We start from the raw sequence: 22,500 nt of genomic DNA, 5'->3' as shown, positions 1-22,500 counted from the left end.
CCTGACACGAGGCCACTTCCTACTTTACGATTATAAACAAACTTTATATTTAGAAGAAAGTCATGTAATAAAAATGTGAAACAGTTATTAAAGTAGAATCTTGGCCAGTAAACATGCAGAGATCAGATCTTCAGCGGTCCACGTCGGCTCTGTGTCGGCACGCGCCGCTCACACCGTAAACACGAGCCTTTAATGGAGATGGATCACAGTGGAATGACCTCCGTGCAGCAGGGGATTGTGGGTTTCAGCTGATAACAGGTCAGATCAGTCAGGTGAAGAGACGTCGGTTTATAACTGGACTGAATTCAGGTAAAACGTTTTGTAGATTATAAACAGGTTCAGACGTCAGATCTCAACACAGCGATGATGCTGGTTTACTTCAGCAGCTGCACATTCAAACACCTGACTGACATCACTCCAGAGACACGTTACCTGTGTGTGTGTGTGTGTGTGTGTGTGTGTGTGTGTGTGTGTGTGTGTGTGTGAGTGTTACCTCTGTGTATTCGAAGTCAGACAGCGGTGCGATGCTCTTGATGTAGTCGACTCTGAACTGGTTGCCAGGGTTACCCAGAGCCATGGGCGGAGTCAACATACTCATGGCTGACACAATGGTCTGAAACACACACACACACACACACACACACACACACTCTGATTGGCTGCTGTGGCTGTCAATCATCTACCTCTGCAATCAATAGATAACGGATGGATGTGGTTTCTGTCAGCTTAGATCGAACAGCTTCCTGTCCAGAATCCTGCTGTCTGCTGGTCTGGATGATCCATCAGACTGATTTATTTATTAGTATAATATTATAACTCTGATTATAAATGATGGACATAACATTCAATCACCTCATCTCAACCTGTACAGGACTGTAACTTGATACTGAACCAGTTTCAGGTGGTTGGACCAATCAGAGGTTTTGCTCATAACGTCATGTTACAGTCAGTCGGTCATGTGATGCAGGTCATGTGACCTACCACTATGGCATCCTTCACGTTCTTCCTGATGTCTTGAATCTTCTGCTGCTTCTCTCTGGAAAACAAAGACTTTATCAAACGCTTAGCCAGATCCAAAGCATCCTAGACTCAACCAGAACTGCAGCCGTACTCCGATCGATAATCAATAACCCAATAATCCACAGCTGGTCACAGCCAGTGTTTACTGTCGCAGCTCTGTGTAGGCAAAAGGACAAATGAGACTATATATATATATATATATATATATATATATATATATATATATATATATATATATATATACACATATATACATACATACTGTTCCTGGATCAGAGGGATCCAAAACTTAATGGCTCCGTACAGTCTTATGAGATCTTTATAAATTTAACACGTTATAGTTAATTATTATACTTTCTTTATTGTATTTTATTGATCACATTTTTTTACCTGTAACAATTTTCTTTCAGCAACATGAAAAAAGTCGACATGGTAATATGAGACTTTGAGACCGCAGGAAGTAGTGTCATACTGGCGCCAAAGGTGAAATTTCAAAACAAAAGTAGGTGAAATCACTGTGGATTTTATTGTATGAAGATTTTAAAGTTTGACTCACTCAGCGTTGAAACCGTCTACATGAAGAATCCTCATCTGCTTCACAATCGTGCTTTTACCTGATTCTCCTGCACCTACAGACAGACAGGTGAGAGAGACAGACAGGTGAGAGAGAGACAGGCAGACAGACAACAGGTGAGAGAGACAGACAGGTGAGAGAGAGACAGGCAGACAGACAGGTGAGAGAGACAGACAGGTCAGAGAGACAGACAGAGAGACAGACAGACAGGTGAGAGAGACAGACAGGGGAGAGAGACAGACAGGTGAGAGAGAGACAGGCAGACAGACAACAGGTGAGAGAGACAGACAGACAACAGGTGAGAGACAGACAGACAGGTGAGAGAGACACAGGCAGACAGACAACAGGTGAGAGAGACAGACAGATCAGAGAGACAGACAGAGAGACAGACAGACAGGTGAGAGAGACAGACAGGGGAGAGAGAGACAAGCAGACAGACAGGTGAGAGAGACAGACAGACAACAGGTGAGAGACAGACAGACAGGTGAGAGAGACAGACAGAGAGACAGACAGGTGAGAGAGTGAGACAGACAGACAACAGGTGAGAGACAGACAGGTGAGAGAGAGAGAGACAGGCAGATAGACAGACAGGTGTCTCACCCAGCAGTAACAGTCTGTGTGTAGCTTTATAAGCCTGTCTCTCTTTCTGCAGCTGTCTCTCGATCTTCTTGTTGGCTTCTCTCTTCGCTTTTTCATCCAGTCGTTCTTCCTCCGTCTTCCCTCCGAGACAGCCCATCTCAACTGGAACCACAGAAACCAGTGAACAACCCACTGACACCAGTAAACAACCCACAGAAACCAGTGAACAACCCACAGAAACCAGTAAACAACCCACAGAAACCAGTAAACAACCCACAGAAACCAGTAAACAACCCACAGAACCAGTAAACAACCCACAGAAACCAGTGAACAACCCACAGAAACCAGTGAACAACCCACAGAACCAGTAAACAACCCACAGAAACCAGTGAACAACCCACAGAAACCAGTGAACAACCCACAGAAACCAGTAAACAACCCACAGAAACCAGTAAACAACCCACAGAACCAGTAAACAACCCACAGAAACCAGTAAACAACCCACAGAAACCAGTGAACAACCCACAGAAACCAGTGAACAACCCACAGAAACCAGTAAACAACCCACAGAACCAGTAAACAACCCACAGAAACCAGTAAACAACCCACAGAAACCAGTGAACAACCCACAGAAACCAGTGAACAACCCACAGAAACCAGTAAACAACCCACAGAAACCAGTAAACAACCCACAGAAACCAGTGAACAACCCACAGAACCAGTAAACAACCCACAGAAACCAGTGAACAACCCACAGAAACCAGTAAACAACCCACAGAAACCAGTGAACAACCCACAGAACCAGTAAACAACCCACTGACACCAGTAAACAACCCACAGAAACCAGTGAACAACCCACTGACACCAGTAAACAACCCACTGACACCCATGAACAACCCACAGACACCAGTAAACAACCCACTGACACCCAGTACAACCCAACCCACTGAACAACCCACTGACACAAAACAACCCACAGACACCCGTGAACAACCCACTGACACCAGTAAACAACCCACTGACACCCATGAACAACCCACTGACACCAGTAAACAACCCACTGACACCAGTAAACAACCCACAGACACCCGTGAACAACCCACTGACACCAGTAAACAACCCACTGACACCCATGAACAACCCACAGACACCAGTAAACAACCCACTGACACCAGTGAACAACCCACAGACACCCGTGAACAACCCACTGACACCAGTAAACAACCCACAGAAACCAGTAAACAACCCACTGACACCAGTAAACAACCCACAGACACCTGTGAACAACCCACTGACACCCATGAACAACCCACTGACACCAGTAAACAACCCACAGAAACCAGTAAACAACCCACTGACACCCGTGAACAACCCACAGACACCCATGAACAACCCACTGACACCAGTAAACAACCCACAGAAACCAGTAAACAACCCACTGACACCCGTGAACAACCCACTGACACCCGTGAACAACCCACAGACACCAGTAAACAACCCACTGACACCAGTGAACAACCCACAGACACCCGTGAACAACCCACTGACACCAGTAAACAACCCACAGAAACCAGTAAACAACCCACTGACACCAGTAAACAACCCACAGACACCTGTGAACAACCCACTGACACCCATGAACAACCCACTGACACCAGTAAACAACCCACAGAAACCAGTAAACAACCCACTGACACCCGTGAACACCCACTGACACCCGTGAACAACCCACTGACACCCGTGAACAACCCACAGACACCAGTAAACAACCCACAGAAACCAGTAAACAACCCACTGACACCACTTTAGGGTCAGTTGAGGTTTAGTGTGGGTTTATCTGAGCAGTGCGGCTGTAATGTGACCCGTATTGTTGATCGTCCACTTTAGCTTCATTAAGATCGTGATGTCACACCTGTCATGACATCACTGCTCACACCTGAACCTGTGAAAGCCACAAAGCACCCCAACAGTATGTAGAGTCGTTAAAATGAGCTCCTCCTCCACCAGCTGCAACATTAAAACGCTGTGTTCGGTTTAATAAGATGCACAGAAGAAAAGTCAGATTAATATTGATCTTCGGATCTGGCTGAATTCAGTTATTGAAAACTCACTTACACCAGATACATTTCAATATTGTATAAAAATCAAAGCAGATTTTATTTCTGGAAACAGTTTCCGGCTGTCATCTTCATTATATTTTTATACATTGTGCAGCCATGTAGCGGAAACTAGTGTTTCAGAAAAGAAAAGAAAATATAGGGAATTAAAGAAAACAGAAAGAAAAGATTTAAGTTTAAAGTTTTAGGAAACTATTGAAATGAAAACATTAAACATTCAAGTTTATAACAAAAAAATCACAACTGAGACACAAAAATAGCACAAATCTGAACATAATCACAGAGAAAAGATTCGAAACAGAGAAACGATATAAAATTAGAATTAATTAAAAACAATTTATTTGCTGATGATGCCTTTCTATTTTTACTTAAACTTTCACTTGGAACAGAGTATTTGTTCATCGCAGTACTTCCACTTTTACTTAAATAAAGGATCTGAGTACCTCTTCCACCACTCCTGAAACCAGTGAACCCAGTATCTACCCAGCTGGTCCCAGTTCAGTCCTGGTTGTACTGACCTGAAGCTGTCGGTGATCACTGAGCTGTCGTGTCTCAGCAGGTCCAGATCAGATCGTCTTTCTGTCCGCCCATTAAAGTCCAAAATGAAAAAAACCAGCTCCTTAACCAATCAGCATCCTCGTCTGTCCTCCAGCAGTCCAGTTCAAATCCAGTTCAGGTCCAGTTCAGAGGGACAGAACCAGTACTCCTGGTGGTTTGCTGATGTTTTCTCTTTTGTTAGAGTGAGAAGAGAAACACCTGAGCTGCTCTCTCTCTCTCTGTCTCTCTCTACCTGTCCCCCCTCCCCCCTCCCCGGTCTCTAATAGCGTCTCATTAGTCGTCTCTGTGTCTCTTTGGGGATTCTGCTGTTTTTCCTCTCGTGTCAGTTTGCTGCCTGACAACCAGCAGCGGGATTCACAAACACAAACTCCTCTCGTGGTTTCTCGTGGTTTCAGTCTGGACTCTGTTAGACCAGAACTGGCTCTGGACCAGCAGACAGGAGGTCGGAGGTCAGGAGACACTGAAGCAAAAGATCTGAATATTTTACTGCTGGACAGAAATCAAATCACAACCTGTTTAAATTCTTACGTCAGCTCCTCAACTTCTCACAGTTTGATGTATTTATATTTATATATTTATTGTTAATGTGTTCAAAGTATGAAAGTGAATAAATGTGTATAAATGTATATGTAATCTAAATATCTGACCGATCGATGCAGGAAGGATGTCTTGTATTCTCCCCGTTTAACTGAAGAGATTTTGACTGTTGACTGATGTCTGATTTTATTTATTTTGGGATGTGAATGAGTTTGAGGTTCAGCTAAAGTCTGACTGGCAGCTGGTTTATGGTCGGCATGGTGACCGGCGGGTAGTCTTCGGCATGGAGTAGGCAAACTGACCGATATGCTGACATGTCTTCCAGAAAACTCCAGATATACTGCATTTTAATAACATACAGGACATCTGTTGCAACAATTATTGGAGATGTATTTATTATTTATTGGAGACTGAAAAAAAAACTGAGAAAAGCTGAATAGATTTGATTAAATCTGGATGGATGGATGGATAGATAGATAGATAGATAGATCTCATTAGCTTACAAAGGTGTACCTATGTATATACAGACACGCACTTTATTAGGTACACCTATATAAGCTAATAGCTACATCTTGTACCTTTATGAAACATAGTGAAACGTTTGTTAAAATTTGTTAATTCAACTCTTAATATAGTTTAGTCCAGTTCCACATCACTGCAAACTACAACCTCAATAATAAACATATAGTTAAATGAATACCTCTACAGTGTCAATCAAAGCTGAACATTATTGTTATTAACAGCACTTCCTCATTATAGTGATAGAAAGTGGCCTAGTTGTATATAAACAGTTGTGAGGACCTTGTGTTTGTGAAATCTGCTTCCAGACAAAGATTTCCTCTCTTTTCCTGTTGAACGTGTTCACGTCTCGGTCTGACCTCCATCTCCTGCAGCTCCTAATAATGCCTGCTAATAAATATCAGCGCTTCACATTAACAGCTGAGTAAGTGATTTCACTCCTCAGACTAAAAAGGATCAGAACTGTGTCTCATAAACACAGATCCTGGACCTGCAGGATAAAACACTATGATGTCCATCACTGTTGCACATCTGTACAAGCATAGAATAATAATAATAATAACATATGCATTACGGTAAAATATTACTGAAGGTATAATATATGAAATGCTTGTACAAACGTCTCAGCACACTTTGTCAGTACATAGTGAAGATTATTGTTATATTATTATTCAGTAATGTCTCCGTGCAGGTAGCAGCCTAATTTCTTCCTCTCTGACTCTTAAATTCTGTCTTATTTGCTTCCATCAACTGGACATAACTTTTCTCTCATCCTAATTTATAGTATAGTATACTATTTATGTTGGTGTATGGTATTTAATCATTTTAATTCTAATGCCTTATTTTGTATCTACACATAATGTATGTATGTAGTTTTACTCTGCATCTGTTCCCTGTGTGGGATCAATAAAGTTTATCTTTACACTTTACAATCTGCATATTCACATTTTGTTACTTTCATTATATTTCAAACTGAATTTTACATATTTTCACTGTTTTCGCCCTAAACGTTCCTATTTTTTCATGTTGATGTATTTTCTCTACTGAACGACACTGTGGAGACGTCGCTGCATCGAACTGTTTGAGTCTGTTGGTGGTGGTTTGTCTCCGCCCTGTGGCCCTTTAAAGTCACTGCACGCTGTCAGCTGTTACCATGGTAACAGGCTGACGCTGCAGTCAACAGTATGGTCAAACAGGTTTTCTACTCAAAGAAAACTGGATTCATTGACTTTGTTTTTATTTGTTTTTTCTGCCTTCAGAGAAGAAACTGATCCTTTAACTCAAGTGGAAACAAAAACACAAAAATCACTAAAATCTGAACCACGTCTGGTGAACGGACGTGATCCTGACTAACAAATACACGTTCGTGTTGACAGCTGGCCACTCGTTCCTGTTCTGAATGTGATCAGTATTTTCTGTTCTGAGACGAGGACTCAGACGGTGAAACTGGATCACAAATCTGATCTGAAAAGTAACATAAACATTACAAAACAAACATTTGTAAGTCTCTTCCTGATTGGACGAGCTCTTCTCTTCTCCTCCTTCATTGGCTGGACGAATGCTCCGTCCCCAACTCTCCACTTTCCAAAGTCTTCAAACTGAGGCAACAAAAAACAGATCCAGAAGGTCTAAACCAGATCCAAACTAGATCTTGATAGTCTAACAAGCTCCAAACTAGATTCTGACAGTCTAAACTGGTTTAAACCGGATCCAGAGGTTTTAAACCAGTTTAAGCCAGATCAAACCAGATCCTGGCGGTCTAAACTGGTTTAAACCTTAAGGTTTTAACAGGTTTAAGCCAGATCTAAACTAGATCCTTACGCTGTAAACAGATGTGCAGTTTGAACAGGTTTAATTCAGATTCTGACAGGCTAAATGCATTCACGCCAGATCCAAACCAGACCCCATCAGTCTAAACCGGTCTCAGCCGGGTAAGACTGACCTCTGCAGGTGTTCATCACAGAAGGAGCCCAGTCGCTGCATCTCAGACTGGAAAAAACTCTGGAAGACAAAGAGAGACACAGTCAGTCCTGGAACAGGTCTGAGATCTAAACCTGGTCTGATGCACTTCTTGAGCTGTTTCTTCCTCTTTTCCTTGAAATTATGTGACTTCTTTCCCCAAATATTGCAACTCTATAATCACAATATTGAGTTTTGTTCTCTAAATATTGCAAGTCTTTTTTTCTGGAAATATTTTGTCTTTTTCTCCAAATATTACGACTTTTTTCTCTAAATACTTAAATATTGAAACGGTTTGTTTGTCTCCTAGTATGACGTGTTGGGTGACGTTGACCAATAGGAGCACAGAGCTCTCTTCCGCTATACACATGACAAACTGACGAAGGTTACAGAACACAAACAACTGTCGTTTTGAATAACACTTCATACACAACCTCGAGTAGTAACAGCAGCAGTACAGTAGTATTACTGCAGAATCTGTCAGTACCAGGATCTGTGTGTTTATGGAGTTCAGGCTGGTTGAGTTTTCCTGCAGTCGGTTCAGCTGATCAGTGACGCTGTTCTCAAACCTCTGCAGCAACACACACCTACACACACACACACACACAAAGGTTTGTTGTTGTGACAACATGTTGAGGACACAGGAACAGCGTGACTTTGACTTTGCAGCTCCTGATGAACATCAGACCCTGCAGGTCTTCAGTTCCAGCGGACACACAGACAGTTCACCAGCTGGACGTTGGTTCTCGTTAGTCGTTCATTTGTACATAATGCTGCGTTCCAGTCAAAGTCGGAGGTCGGAATTTACCCGGTTGAAATTTCTTGTATTATTTGAATTAAATCCAGGCAAACTTTAGGTTGCCTTTTAGTCGATGGTACCATTTACAATGTGCACTTCCATGGTGCTGCCATTGTTGTGTGACGGCAGACAGCTGCTTCTTCACAAGCCGGGGTAGATGGATTTGCACCGAGTTCACAAGCGGCAGCTCCGACTTTGAGCGGCGAGCCACTGGACTTTTTCTAGCAGGAGATCTGAAATTTTCAAGTTGTCCGGAACGCAGCATAACTCCATGATTCTGAATGTTACTTTGTGAATACATACGGTATTCTGTGACTTTAAAGTTTAAAGTATGTAAAACGCAGCGTTAGTGGTTGTGAAACATACAGTAATATCTGCTACGATGTTACAGTGTGTTCACGCTGTCATTACGTAACGTCAGTAGATAGTTGAAGGAAACTCCAGGTTCCGGTTTACATCCAAAAACTGCACTCGACCATGTTTGCTGTCAAAACTTTCACTACGCAAACTTAATGCAAACTCTCCTCTCTGTACTGACAGGTCCGCTCTGCGCCGGAGGTTTCAGGTGTCTTTGCTGGTGGCGTTGCGATTGGCTTTCAGATTTGTGACGTCACAAATATAGCAAATCTTAACTCCCTAAGCACCTAGTGACAAACTTTGCACAGATACAAAAGGTCTGACATTTCAGGGGACAGAAGAAAAACACATCTTTGAGTGGAGGGGTACTTTAAGAAACTTCTGACATTCTGGAACTTTGTATATTACGCCGTTAACCTCAGTTACTCTGTGACCTCATAGTTACTCTGTGACTCCGCACATTACTTTGTGAATCTGTACAGTACTGGATTACTCAGTACGCTACTCTGGTACCTGTGTCGAGTGGGCGGTACCTGTGTTGAAGGACAGGTGTGTTGGAGTGGGCGGTACCTGTGTTGGAGTGGGCGGTACCTGTGTTGAAGGACAGGTGTGTTGGAGTGGGCGGTACCTGTGTTGAAGGACAGGTGTGTTGGAGTGGGCGGTACCTGTGTTGGAGTGGGCGGTACCTGTGTTGAAGGACAGGTGTGTTGGAGTGGGCGGTACCTGTGTTGAAGGACAGGTGTGTTGGAGTGGGCGGTACCTGTGTTGGAGTGGGCGGTACCTGTGTTGAAGGACAGGTGTGTTGGAGTGGGCGGTACCTGTGTTGGAGTGGGCGGTACCTGTGTTGAAGGACAGGTGTATTGGAGTGGGCGGTACCTGTGTTGGAGTAGGCGGTACCTGTGTTGAAGGACAGGTGTGTTGGAGTGGGCGGTACCTGTGTTGAAGGACAGGTGTGTTGGAGTGGGCGGTACCTGTGTTGGAGTGGGCGGTACCTGTGTTGAAGGACAGGTGTGTTGGAGTGGGCGGTACCTGTGTTGAAGGACAGGTGTGTTGGAGTGGGCGGTACCTGTGTTGATGGACAGGTGTGTTGGAGTGGGCGGTACCTGTGTTGAAGGACAGGTGTGTTGAGTGGGCGGTACCTGTGTTGATGGACAGGTGTGTTGGAGTGGGCGGTACCTGTGTTGAAGGACAGGTGTGTTGGAGTGGGCGGTACCTGTGTTGATGGACAGGTGTGTTGGAGTGGGCGGTACCTGTGTTGATGGACAGGTGTGTTGGAGTGGGCGGTACCTGTGTTGATGGACAGGTGTGTTGAGTGGCGCGTACCTGTGTTGATGGACAGGTGTGTTGGAGTGGGCGGTACCTGTGTTGATGGACAGGTGTGTTGGAGTGGGCGGTACCTGTGTTGATGGACAGGTGTGTTGAGTGGGCGGTACCTGTGTTGATGGACAGGTGTGTTGGAGTGGGCGGTACCTGTGTTGATGGACAGGTGTGTTGGAGTGGGCGGTACCTGTGTTGATGGACAGGTGTGTTGGAGTGGGAGGTACCTTTGTTGATGGACAGCTGTCAGCAGTGAAGAGACGTGTTGTTGACACTCTTTTAAAGACAGGAGAACTTCAGTTTCAACGTTCTGCTGGCAGCCCTGAAAAAAATGTATTTTATTACTTTTTATTTACCGACCATGGAAGTTATTGATCAGCCAAATAATATTGATAATCACAACCAATAATCAATAACAGTTTAGCCATGTTTGTGTACTGACATTGAAGTGTTGTTCTAGTTGTTTTTTGAAGGTGTTGAAGGCAGATGTAATGCCTGACTCCATCACAGGCCCCTCCTTCTCGACATGTGATTCCACTACTTCACCAAATAGCCCTTCCTCCTCCTCTTCCTCCTCCTCCGGTGGATTCGCCCCCTCAGGTGACCCCTCTGAGACCAGGTGAGCAGCAGATTCATAAAGCACAATTCAAATTAAAAACAAAAGAATCAAAGACAAACTACCTGTCAGTAGTGAGTTAGACTCCTCCCCCTCTTGCTGTTGCTCCGCCCTCCTCTTGTGGGACGACTGGCCCTCAGTTTGGTCTGACAGGTAGCCTTCACATACAGAAACAAAACTTAATAAATAATTCATTTCTGCATGGATGACCATTTCTGCCAGGAACAGAATAAATAGATAAAATGTTTGGACTGACAAAACATCATTGAATTCTTGTGGCTTGTACGAGTGATTTGGGAGAACCTGCCGCAATTACCATTATCCAAACCTATGTTTTTCACGAATGTTTAATTCTAAACTTATTCATATAGCCTACCAATATCATCATTAATTTAAATTGGCTATTGATACTATTGTATAACAATCAATATGAACATCTCAAACTGCAAAACAACTTCAATTATGCACTAGTTGAAGGTTAACTTGTCTCTGTATATAATAAGGTCAACGGGAAGTGTAACCAGGCGCGTCATGGCTGACTTACTGCTGTTGGATGCCCAGGTGGCATCCATCATGTTTACGCGGGTCATTTACACCGTTATCTGAAGTTAGGAGCGTTTGCTGAATCTGACGTGGCACACTCGTACGAGTCGACCGTACAGAAAGAAGTACGAGAAAGTTGACATAAGAATACAAAATGTTCTTGCATGAGGCCCATTATTATCCATCCAAACTGCTTGAAACTAATGAAAAGAAGAAGAGCACCGCCTCTGACAGAAGTGAATAATAAAGCCTGAGTTCTGTGAGAAGAAAATATAAGACCTGAATCTGGAGCAGTTCTCTTCCTGTCAAAACTGAAGACTTCCTGGAAAAATAAACAAAAAACAGATGAAAAACAGGAAACAGCAGATGTTTTTTATTAAGGAATAAAAGAAGAAACGTACGTTTTTTAAAGGAGAGCTGCTTCCTCCAAACTCCTCTGTCTGTTCCTGTGAGATCTTTAGCTCCGCCCCCACAGGAACACCTGAGAGACAGACAATGCTAATGCTAACACAACATTTCCTACTGCTTCACATTAAAACACTTCAACAAGACAAACACAGGGAGGCTTTTATTGTGAAGCAGTCACAGGAAACAGACATGACAAACCCCTCCAATAAAGAAGCGAGATGCCCAGACTGAAGGAGACACAAAACAACTATAAACGATGCAGCAGCGTCTCTTTGTGGTGGTTTTGCGTCTCTTTGCGGATGTTTGGTTGTCACTTCAACAGTCACTTCATACAGAGGTTCTGGTCAAGGGGTCCTGGGTCTTTACCCGGTAGGTCCGTTCAGTAATCTTTCCGTGATACTAACAAGCCAACTATCACCTTGTGACTCAGGCAAGCGGCAGCCTCCGGGTCTGAAAAGTGAAGCCAGTTCAGAAGCACCTTAAACCTGCATTTTTTCTAACGGCCAGCAGGGGCGACTCCACTGGCTGCAAAAAGAAGTCCGATTGTATAGAAGTCTGAGAAAATTACCCGACTTCTTACTTTATTACCTCAGGAAAAGATTTCCTAACGAGTTCACGGTCTCAGTCGCTAGTTTCAAGTCTTCTTCAGTACAGCACGATGGTCATTTAGTAAATTATGGTCACATTTAAAGGAAAATACCCGATACAGCAGGGTCTGCTTTAGGGCGGGGCTACCTTGTGATAGCCCCGCGACGGCCAAAATGCCAAACTCGAGGCTTCAGAACGGCAGTCCACAAACCAACGGACGTCACGGTGGCTACGTCCACTTCTTTCATACAGTCTATGGGTCATCGTGTACTTACAGCCCATGGGTAGGGGGGCACCAGGGGAGGGAGTCGTGCCACCCCAATGGCCCCTAATAAGATGGAGGTTGTAATTATTATTGAGTGACTTCTTTATTAAAACAACCTGTTTGTTTGGCTGCACTGTAAACTCTGCAGGTGTTTACAGTCCACAGTCACAGCTTCATGGCCACCAAGTTCAAACCCGAAAAGTTTCACTTCCAAAGCAACAAAGACTCTGACCTGAGTCGTACGTAGGAGTCGAGTGTCTGATCTGATCAAACAGAAGCTCTGCTGCGTTTCTGCCTCGAGTCTGAAAACAAGACAAGATCTTTCATATTCAAGTCCAAACTACTGATTTACATTTCAGCTGTCAGTGTAGTTACCTTCATCACAGAGGAGTCTTCTTCACTGCTCGGAGACGACAGAGGCAAAACTAGACGACAGACAGACAGACAGGCAGAGAGACAGGCAGACAGACAGGCAGACAGACAGGCAGACAGGCAGTCAGACAGGCAGACAGGCAGGCAGACAGACAGGCAGACAGACAGGCAGACAGATAGGCAGGCAGTCAGGCAGGCAGTCAGGCAGTCAGACAGACAGGCAGACAGACAGGCAGGCAGGCAGTCAGACAGACAGGCAGACAGACTTTGCATATTAATAGTCTGTTTTCATGTTCTGTCATATTTAATAGTGTGTTACTATTGGGGTTATGTATAATTTGATGTATTGATATTCAGGTTATTGATTTAATTGTCTGATCAATTATCACCATTATTAACGTTGTGTGAGAACTTTATATTATTATTACTACAATACAACAGCCTCACTCTTCAGCTGACTCTTGCTCTGTGGTTTCTTCCTGCTGTAGGAGCGACCAGTCTGTTTGGTTGCAGAAGGGGACACCTGGACTGTACCACCTGTGTCTTTGAGACGGGGGGAACTCTTGACTTTCTGTTTGTACAGTGAGAGAAAACAGCAGTCAGACGTTTACGGTCTCATTTCTTTATACTCATTAAAAAAATGATATATTATATATATATATATATATATATATATATATATATATGCTGCTCTGATCGGCAGAAGCCTGAACGCAAACTTCAAACAAACTCTATCTCAAACAGACAGGCAGACAGACAGACAGACAGACAGACAGGTACCATGAAGACTCTCCCAGCAGCCTCCTCCAGCTCTCGGTGGTGTTCAGAGTCAAAGTTCAGCTCCACTGTTTGGCCTCGGCAGTTGTGGTGCATGATGGGATTGTTGAGCCGGACCCTGAGGATCGTCTCTGCCCCAGTGCATCCTGGGAAAACACACAGTTTTACTGTGGTGTTGAAAAACGGCTCAAAAGCATCAATCAATCATTTAAAAACATCTGTCCAGATGTTCATGAGGATAAAAGAGAAATATCTGCAGAAAACAAAGAAACGTTTGGTTACCGTCAAGGTTCACCTGCAGACTGTACTGATCCACTTCCTCCTTCAGCAGGTGGATGGACCCCCACAGAAAACCCTGAAACACATGAAGACTTCACATGAGACATGCAAACATCAAGATATAAAGAGACGTAGAAATCTGATGTTTAAAAAGAAGAAAATGAAAGCGGAGATAAAAATAAGACCCACACGATGCTCACAAATTACAGTTACAAATTATGTCTTAAATTACTAATCTGATCTCTGAATCCTAATCTTAATCTGTTTATGTGAATCCGTCAGTTGAACTTCTGAATGAGTAATTTGCTCAATTAATTCAGTATTTTGTTCTCTTTCATTAGAACGTGATCTTAATTTAGTCATTTATGCGCTCGATTCAGTGATTTGTTTACGAATCAGTAATGAGTGCCAACAAATCATTTCGTTTGAATCTCCAGTATGTGCTCTCCGGACAGTAATCTGTGTCTGCTAATCTATAATTGTGCTCCATATAAAAGACACAAAAAAAACACAGCTAACACCAGCGTCCATTCAGTCCCATCACAGACTCTGAAGAGGACATTAAATCTGTTGTTTATGTCCCACCTCAGGCTAACAAACTAACACTAGCTGTGCTAATCACAGAGCTACAAAGCAGCAGGATGCCACAGCTACTCAGCATGATCCAGAACATGACAGCTGTTCAGTACTGCAGTAGTACTACATGGTTGTACTACCTGAGGCTCATCAATGAAGAAGCTCACACACCCAGAGCTGAGGTTGAAGTCTATCCAGAACGCATCCAGTTTGTCGTCTTTTGGACGAAACAGCTGCAGAAGAAGAAAACATGAAGTAAAGAAGACGTCTGGAGTCTGCAAAGTCTGGTTTTTACTTTAAAGGGTTAAATGTTTTACCTCAGTGGAGTCGAGAAAAGCTCTGCGACAGGGGAAGGTGTAGACCCTGACAGACACAACGCAGGGAAAAATCATCAGAAAGAAACAACAGAAGCAGTATGAAAGGGGACTGTCATTGCTTTAATATAAAAAGATATTACATTGTCATTGGACAGTTGTGGTTACAGTACCTGCTTTTGTTTTATAGAATTTAAATTTTTCTCAGCTATGCTTATTTATGCACCAATATATCAAAACAAATTCCTTGTATGTGAAAACCTACTTGGCAATAAACCTGATTCTGAGCTGCTTGTTTTGAGTGATAAAGCCTGGCTGTTGTTTTGGAGCGCTGACCCTCTCTGCTGGGGGTGTTGCACAATACCAGATAGACCGCATCGTCTCAAACTGCCAACAGCGTCCTCCGAGCTCGTGAACCTGCAAGTTCATTCTTCCAAGAACGACTAGCAAGAACGTTCTCCTCAAGAACACAAGTCTGTTCTTTGCATTCCTTGGTTTGAGAAAGGCCCATTGTGTTACATTCAGGTTTAATAAAGGTTCATCACCTCCTCAGGTCTCCATGGTAACAGTTGACAAAGTTCAGAAAACGGCGACAGTCCTGGAGCGAGAGAGAGACAGGTCAGAGTCAGACAGGTAGAGAGAGAGAGACATGGATTTAAGCAGACAGGTCACTCACCACCTCAAAGTCTCCGTCTCTGATGTCACAGAAGGCGCTGCTGATGTCACGGCTGGAGAACCACTGATTGGCTCTCTGCTCTCGGTCCTTCCTGGGAGTCAGACGACACAGAGCCTCTGATAGGCTGACCTGCAGCTCGTAGTCTAAAACACCAACAATGAAAACAGTCAGAGCTTCAAACATGGACGCCTGGAGGAGACAACAGCTTCCTTCCTCTTGGTCACATAATTATTAAACATAATTTATGTTTAATTTCTATGCAGATGACCGTTATATCTCCACTAAACCCCACTGGTGCTGGTAGTTTGGTTGGCCGATAGAGGTTTTCAGACTGTGAGGCGCCTCCCCGGGGGGGAGAGGAGGGAGAGAAGTGAGGTAAAGATACTGTGAAATCCACTTAGAACTCAGAAAAAAGTCGCTCCTAGCTGCAGAACCTGCCTGAGAATCCTGCTGTTTCTAAGTTTCCTTCAGTCTCACAGTGATCCAGAGACAGCTGTCTGTCCGTCCACGGGTCCACTGCAGACAGGAGCTGCTGACTGCTGGTTCAGCTGCTCTGATGGGACAGTTTGACTAAATGGAAACAAATATAGGCTAATAAAACATAGCTAATGTTTCAGCCCACAGCTAACTCGCCGAATCCATAGCAACACCCCCTAGAGCATTATAGGAATTGTAGTTCTAAAACTTAGATCATGATTATCTACCAAACAGAAGATGAAGAAAAATAATAGGAATGAAAAAAAATCCATTAATAACTTTTTTCATGTTGCACTATAAATATTTTTGACACTACTGAGGCTGTGCGTGTCTCGTCCGCACGGAGAGTTGGGGGCAGTAGATGAAAACTGGACTTTACTGTTCAGATAAAAACTCACCTCCAACTGTCAGAACTGCTGCCGCCACCTGGGATCTGTCAGACAGACAGGTAGACAGTCAGACAGACAGTTTGATGATACAGTGATTTTAGAAATGTATAAATGTGGTGGTTTTATAGAGGGCGGAGGACTGGTCCAGACCAGGAACACAAAGTGTGCATGATTAAAAAAAGGGATATCATTTTATCCAGTTTCTAAAATGTCACATTACAACATATTAAAGCTCAGTGTGTATTCAATGTGTACCGAGTGTGTATTCAGTGTGTACTCTGTGTGTATTACAGTATTTGGGTCTGGTTTTGGTCATTCTGGATCAGTCTCCTCTGCTCTCTGCTCAGAGACTCCAGGATGCTGTTAAAGGTTCTGATGGCCTGAAACAAGAAAAACAACTTTGGTACAGACCAGCACAGACATGTACAGACCAGTAGAGTGTGGTACAGAACTGTACCGACCAGCACAGACCAGTAAAGAGCAGTACAGACCAATAGAGAGTGGTACAGACCAGCAGACCCGAGTACAGACCAGTAGAGACCAGTACAAGTCAATAGAGAACAGTTTGATGAATGAATGTGGGTTTTTGGGTTGGTTTCCATAGTTACCTCCAGTCTCAGTGGAAAGTGGATTTCTGATTCCAGAGCGAACCGAGCCAACTGAAGAAGAACCACAGACAGCTGACTGACTGAGAGATAGACAGGTAGAGAGACAGACAGGTGAGTTTAGAGCCCAACATGTGACACAAAGTGAAGAAATTCTGACTCAAGTGTGATCGACTTCACAAAATGAAGAAACAATCAGAAACAAACCTGGGAGAGAAGATTGACCCAGCAGCTGAAAGGTAGACAGAAAGACAGTTAGTTCAAGATACAGTCAGTGGTGGTTTTAGAAACCAATAAAGTTCAATACCAAATAAAAACAAAACATTTGTATAATTAACAAAAACGTAAAAATCTACAAATTTCAAACGTTTTTAAAATGGTAAACTTGGCAGTAACTGACGTACTTGATTAAATGTATATTTAATAAACATCTGCAGCCTCTTGAACTTCAGCAGCTACCAAAAAAGACTACTCTAACACCCTTCTGACTACCATAACGACCTTCTGTAATGTCCTTCTGACTACCGTAACGACCTTCTGACTACCGTAACGACCTTCTGACTACCGTAACACCCTTCTGACTACTGTAACACCCTTCTGACTACCATAACGACCTTCTGTAATGTCCTTCTGACTACCGTAACGACCTTCTGACTACCGTAACACCCTTCTGACTACCATAACGACCTTCTGTAATGTCCTTCTGACTACCGTAACGACCTTCTGACTACCGTAACGACCTTCTGACTACCGTAACACCCTTCTGACTACCATAACGACCTTCTGTAACGCCCTTCTGACTACCGTAACACCCTTCTGACTACCATAAAGACCTTCTGTAATGCCCTTCTGACTACCGTAACATCCTTCTGACTACCGTAACATCCTTCTGACTACCGTAACGACCTTCTGACTAATGTAACAACTTTCTGTAACGTCCTTCTGACAACCGCAACGTGCTTCTGACTACCGTAACGACCTTCTGACTACCATAACATCCTTCTGACTACCGTAACGACCTTCTGACTACCGTAACGCCCTTCTGACTACCGTAACGCCCTTCTGACTACCATAACGACCTTCTGACAACCGCAACGTGCTTCTGACTACTGTAACGCCCTTCTGTAACGCACTTCTGACTAATGTAACGACCTTCTGTAACGCCCTTCTGACAACCGCAACATCCTTCTGACTACTGTAATGACCTTCTGTAACGCCCTTCTGACTACCGTAACGACCTTCTGACTACCGTAACATCCTTCTGACTACCGTAACGACCTTCTGTAACATCCTTCTGACTACCGCAACGCCCTTCTGACTACCGTAACATCCTTCTGACTACCGTAATGCCCTTCTGACTACTGTAACACCCTTCTGACTACCGTAACGACCTTCTGACTACCGTAACATCCTTCTGACTACCGTAATGCCCTTCTGTAACGCACTTCTGACTACCGTAATGTCCTTCTGACTACCGTAACGACCTTCTGTAATGTCCTTCTGACTACTGTAATGTGCTTCTGACTACCAGATTTAACTACTCAGTATGTACACATACATACACAGTAGTAAAAAGAGCTCGACCAGCTACAAGTGCATCAATAATATTAACCAAATAATTTATAGCTTATACACTCTCAAAGAATTTTTCTGCATAATGTGCACTTTTACGTTTGATACTTAAAGTAAATTTTGCTGACTTTAAATGGACTTATGGACTTGTAATGGAGTATTTTTACACTGCAGTATTATTACTTTTATGTAAGTCAAACCACCAACCATTATGTTTTATATAAGAGAAAATTGTACAACATTGTATAAAATTGTAATAAAAGTTTCCAAAGCCAATGGTGGTCAGCTGACAAAAAACAGGCTAGCAGATTAGCTCCAGTGCTAATTTGGCTACCTCTGTTGACCATGTGACCCTGGTGTTGCCTCGAGAGTCTCTCACAGAAAAGGTGTCAAGATAGCTGTGGCTCATGAGGGCGACATCACATCCTGTTTTGGGGCTAGGGGGCAATTTCATTGGACAGAAGAGTAACGTGACTGTACTTCAACTGGAGCGACTGGCAGGTGAGTCGTGATTGGCTAAAACAGTGTGAGGTCACCTCTAAAGTGGGGTAGTGGGCAGGGCTTGTAAACCCTGAATTTATTCAGTGGAACCATATTTTTAACTCAGTATGTTTAACCAGCAGGAGACTGCATTTCCTAGCATGCTCCTCACCAGGAAGTAGTCATAGAACTCCTCAGCGAGGCTCAGCAGGGGGGCGGAGTTCTTCTGGAGGTCAGAGGTCAGCAGGTCATGGACGGCTTCGAACCACACCACCACCTAAACAAACAAACAGCTGACAGTTGACGGAGGAAGTGAAGATCAAACACTGACTGTTTATAAATAAACAACCAAACAACAAACACCGCAATCAATTCTACTGATGATCAAGTTACATTATTATTATTATTATTATTATTACATAGATCATTACGAATCAGGTAATCAAACCAGTAAACAAGTTACAGATTACTTATGATATCAGTAGATTACTTTAGATTTTGTTGTATCATTAAATTATGTTATTGTTATCAGACTAGTTACTTATAGTGGATTACTAAAGACTAGAATGAATCAGATTACAGATTACTTTAGATGATAAATGATCACTTTCTCACATTACAGAGTACTATAGTGGATTATAGATTTCTTACATACTACTTTGGTCAATCACTGATTAGTAGATTAAATATTATTTATAGATAACAGAATAGTTTAGTGGATTACAGATTTCTTAGTAGATCAACATCAATTCAAGAGATTATATATTACAATTATACATTTTTAGACGGTGTCATATTACAAAAGACTTTCATAGATTACTGTTTAACAGATTACTTTAGCAGTCAGTCCGTGGTCGATTAGCGTCTGCCGGTCGTCTCTGTTCTCTGACAGAATCTCTAAAGACTTCAACACAACCAGAACTCTGCTGAAACTGGATCCACGCAGATCCTGAAACAACAAACGACAAATAAACAGCAAACACTTCAGGGTCCCAGGTATCAGTTCACAATGTTGATGATCTGACAGAAGTCTGGATTTTTTGGTTCTTCGAAGCTGCATTAAAGTTAATCTGGAACTGTTGTCATAGCAACAAGTCCATCCATCCATCCATCCATTTTCTACCGCTTGGTCCCGTTAGGGGTCGCGGGTGACTGGAGCCTATCCCAGTGACTTTGGGCCTTAGGCAGGGTACACCCTGGACAGTGGCCAACTCGTCGCAGTAGCAACAAGTCCTTAAACCCAAACCTGCAGAATCTCATTGACGGTCAGCTGGATGAGGACCGAACCTCAAACAGGAAGTCATTTTCAGATACAAATGTTTGGCTTTCTTAGATTTACAATGAATGAGTGTTGATATGATTATGATTTGAGAAGAGAACATGCGGCTTATTGAGAAATCGTTCTGGTCTGTTGGTGTAATTATCACAATTATCAATATAATTTAATACTAATAATCATAATGACTTATACACATATACATGATTACATTTACAACTAAATCAACGCTTGTACACTAAAAATGAACCAAACCAAATGTAGTTCAAAAATAAATGAACGGAACTAAAAGATGAGCCAGAAAATTTTATTTGACATTGAAATGGGAATTTCTCACTTGATCAATAAAACGTAAATAACTGCAGCTCAGTTCGCTGAAAACTGTTTCGAGCTGCTTTTTAAGAGATTTTAGTTTCATTTTCACCGCAGGTGTATGATTAAACTTTCCTCCAGTCACGCACCGACATCTCTCGTAGTCCGAACACATTAATATTCATTTCTAATGTTCAACAGAGATCAAAGTGTGTAACAACACAGGAACACACACAATGAGACTTCTGTCCACGAATCTGTTGCCCCAGTGCATGCTGGGAGGGTTCCCGACACACCCACCTCATGTACCTGCAGTCACATGATCAGCACTGATGAATGCTGGTTTCTACTCGTTTTGCCTTCATTTGATATTACAGATTTTCTGCATCGCCGACTGAATGCACGAAGGTTCCCATGGCAACTGTGCGGCTCGACAGGTTTCGTATGACGTTCTCCCTCAGAGTCAGTTCTCCGAGCAGAACCTCGTCCGGAGCCGCCAGGTGTTCGGCACCAGTTGCCATGGTGATGTAGCAGGTAAAAACACTGAACTCTGGCTGAGACACAGGCCCGCAGCTGTTGTCATGGTGACCACCCTGTCCCGTTACCTTGGTAACCACCTGGTCCAGCCTGGTGAGTGTGGTGCTGGTCAGTCCTTCATAGTGAAGCACAGAAACCAGATCAGACGAGTCTCCACGGATCAGACAGTCCTCCACCTTCACCTCCATCTGACACACACACACACACACACACACACACAGTGACCTGTAATGTCTTTATTTATGAAAACTTTCTCTTTTGATAAATTGACATTTAATCATTTCTGACCATTTATTTTGAAAATATCATGACATCATAATTTGCCTGCCTGTCGTCAATATTAAAATAATTAAACATAAATCAGATGAAGATTTTGTATTAAATCTCTTTTTCCATAAACCTCAGTGCACCAAACTGCATTTAATTTCAGAGCGATTTAAGACTTAAGGAGCTTCAGTGGATGACAGAGACGTTTCAACCAATGAAATGAGGAGTTTGATAATGTTCAGGAAGTAGGAGAACGCTGCTGTTCTAACAAGAACCCCGAGAACACGATGCGGTCCTTTAACCTTTACATTCAGTTACACAACAGATCCTCCTCCCTCCCTCCCTCCTTTTAACATATAATAATAATAATAATAATATAAACTCTGGAAGCTTTTTTAATGCAGATTCAGTTTAACAGCAGGTTTTGTTTTGCTGAGTCACTTCCTGCAGACGGCAGCAGGGGGCGCTGCAGGCCGCGCTGAGTGACACACAGAGTCCACAGGAAGCAGAAACTTTAATCTGATTTATTTTAATTAATGAATTCGAGTCATTAATGTGTCAGCATTTTAAGATATTATTGTTGTTAAAGTTCAACACTCGGAATAAAGTTTTGTTCAAAGTTAAACGGATCAATAATCTTTAACAGTTTCACAAAACTGTGTTAAACTCTGAGGAAACCGGAAGTTTATCAGCTGACTCAGATTCAGAATCTTCAAACTGTTAAAGTAGAAATAAAAACAATAATAAGATAATCAATAAGTTTATTTACCATCGTGTCTCTCCTCGCAGTCTGTCGGGAGCGCGCACGGCCGCGCGCACAGCTGCCGCTAATTTA

The 22,500-nt window shown here is 43.0% G+C and overlaps 1 protein-coding gene across 3 annotated transcripts in view; it reads right to left on the bottom strand.

Moving 5' to 3' along the window:
* Positions 1–22,500, bottom strand: part of LOC122866737 (guanine nucleotide-binding protein G(olf) subunit alpha-like) — a 28,942-nt gene that overhangs the window by 6,373 nt on the left and 69 nt on the right. Inside the window, exons 1-27 of one of the 3 annotated variants that reach the window (XM_044176774.1) lie at positions 22,435–22,500; positions 21,467–21,586; positions 20,109–20,222; positions 19,446–19,550; positions 17,429–17,453; positions 17,225–17,304; positions 16,908–16,996; positions 16,626–16,660; positions 15,751–15,893; positions 15,620–15,672; positions 15,078–15,123; positions 14,901–14,993; positions 14,188–14,260; positions 13,909–14,051; positions 13,576–13,699; positions 13,132–13,181; positions 12,989–13,058; positions 11,897–11,976; positions 11,775–11,817; positions 11,018–11,110; positions 10,779–10,945; positions 10,564–10,658; positions 8,351–8,450; positions 7,847–7,905; positions 4,809–7,502; positions 4,086–4,115; positions 2,289–2,335 (exon numbers count right to left, since the gene is read on the bottom strand). The exon at positions 22,435–22,500 is cut by the window's right edge and continues 69 nt beyond it. In XM_044176774.1, coding sequence (XP_044032709.1) covers positions 7,448–7,502; positions 7,847–7,905; positions 8,351–8,450; positions 10,564–10,658; positions 10,779–10,945; positions 11,018–11,110; positions 11,775–11,817; positions 11,897–11,976; positions 12,989–13,058; positions 13,132–13,181; positions 13,576–13,699; positions 13,909–14,051; positions 14,188–14,260; positions 14,901–14,993; positions 15,078–15,123; positions 15,620–15,672; positions 15,751–15,893; positions 16,626–16,660; positions 16,908–16,996; positions 17,225–17,304; positions 17,429–17,453; positions 19,446–19,550; positions 20,109–20,222; positions 21,467–21,586; positions 22,435–22,437 — 2,058 coding nt within the window. In that variant the 5' untranslated portion in view covers positions 22,438–22,500 and the 3' untranslated portion in view covers positions 2,289–2,335; positions 4,086–4,115; positions 4,809–7,447. Of the gene's footprint in view, positions 1–493; positions 614–981; positions 1,037–1,576; positions 1,650–2,194; positions 2,336–4,085; positions 4,116–4,808; positions 7,503–7,846; positions 7,906–8,350; positions 8,451–10,563; positions 10,659–10,778; positions 10,946–11,017; positions 11,111–11,774; positions 11,818–11,896; positions 11,977–12,988; positions 13,059–13,131; positions 13,182–13,575; positions 13,700–13,908; positions 14,052–14,187; positions 14,261–14,900; positions 14,994–15,077; positions 15,124–15,619; positions 15,673–15,750; positions 15,894–16,625; positions 16,661–16,907; positions 16,997–17,224; positions 17,305–17,428; positions 17,454–19,445; positions 19,551–20,108; positions 20,223–21,466; positions 21,587–22,434 lie in introns of those variants that run through there. The other 2 variants (XM_044176773.1, XM_044176775.1) reach the window with 2 other exon arrangements.

The sequence above is a fragment of the Siniperca chuatsi genome, linkage group LG19 (assembly GCF_020085105.1).
Source record: "Siniperca chuatsi isolate FFG_IHB_CAS linkage group LG19, ASM2008510v1, whole genome shotgun sequence".
NCBI classification, from domain to species: domain Eukaryota; kingdom Metazoa; phylum Chordata; class Actinopteri; order Centrarchiformes; family Sinipercidae; genus Siniperca; species Siniperca chuatsi.
The sequence above is the reverse complement of the archived record's forward strand: the minus strand, read 5'-3'. Positions and strand labels throughout refer to the sequence as shown.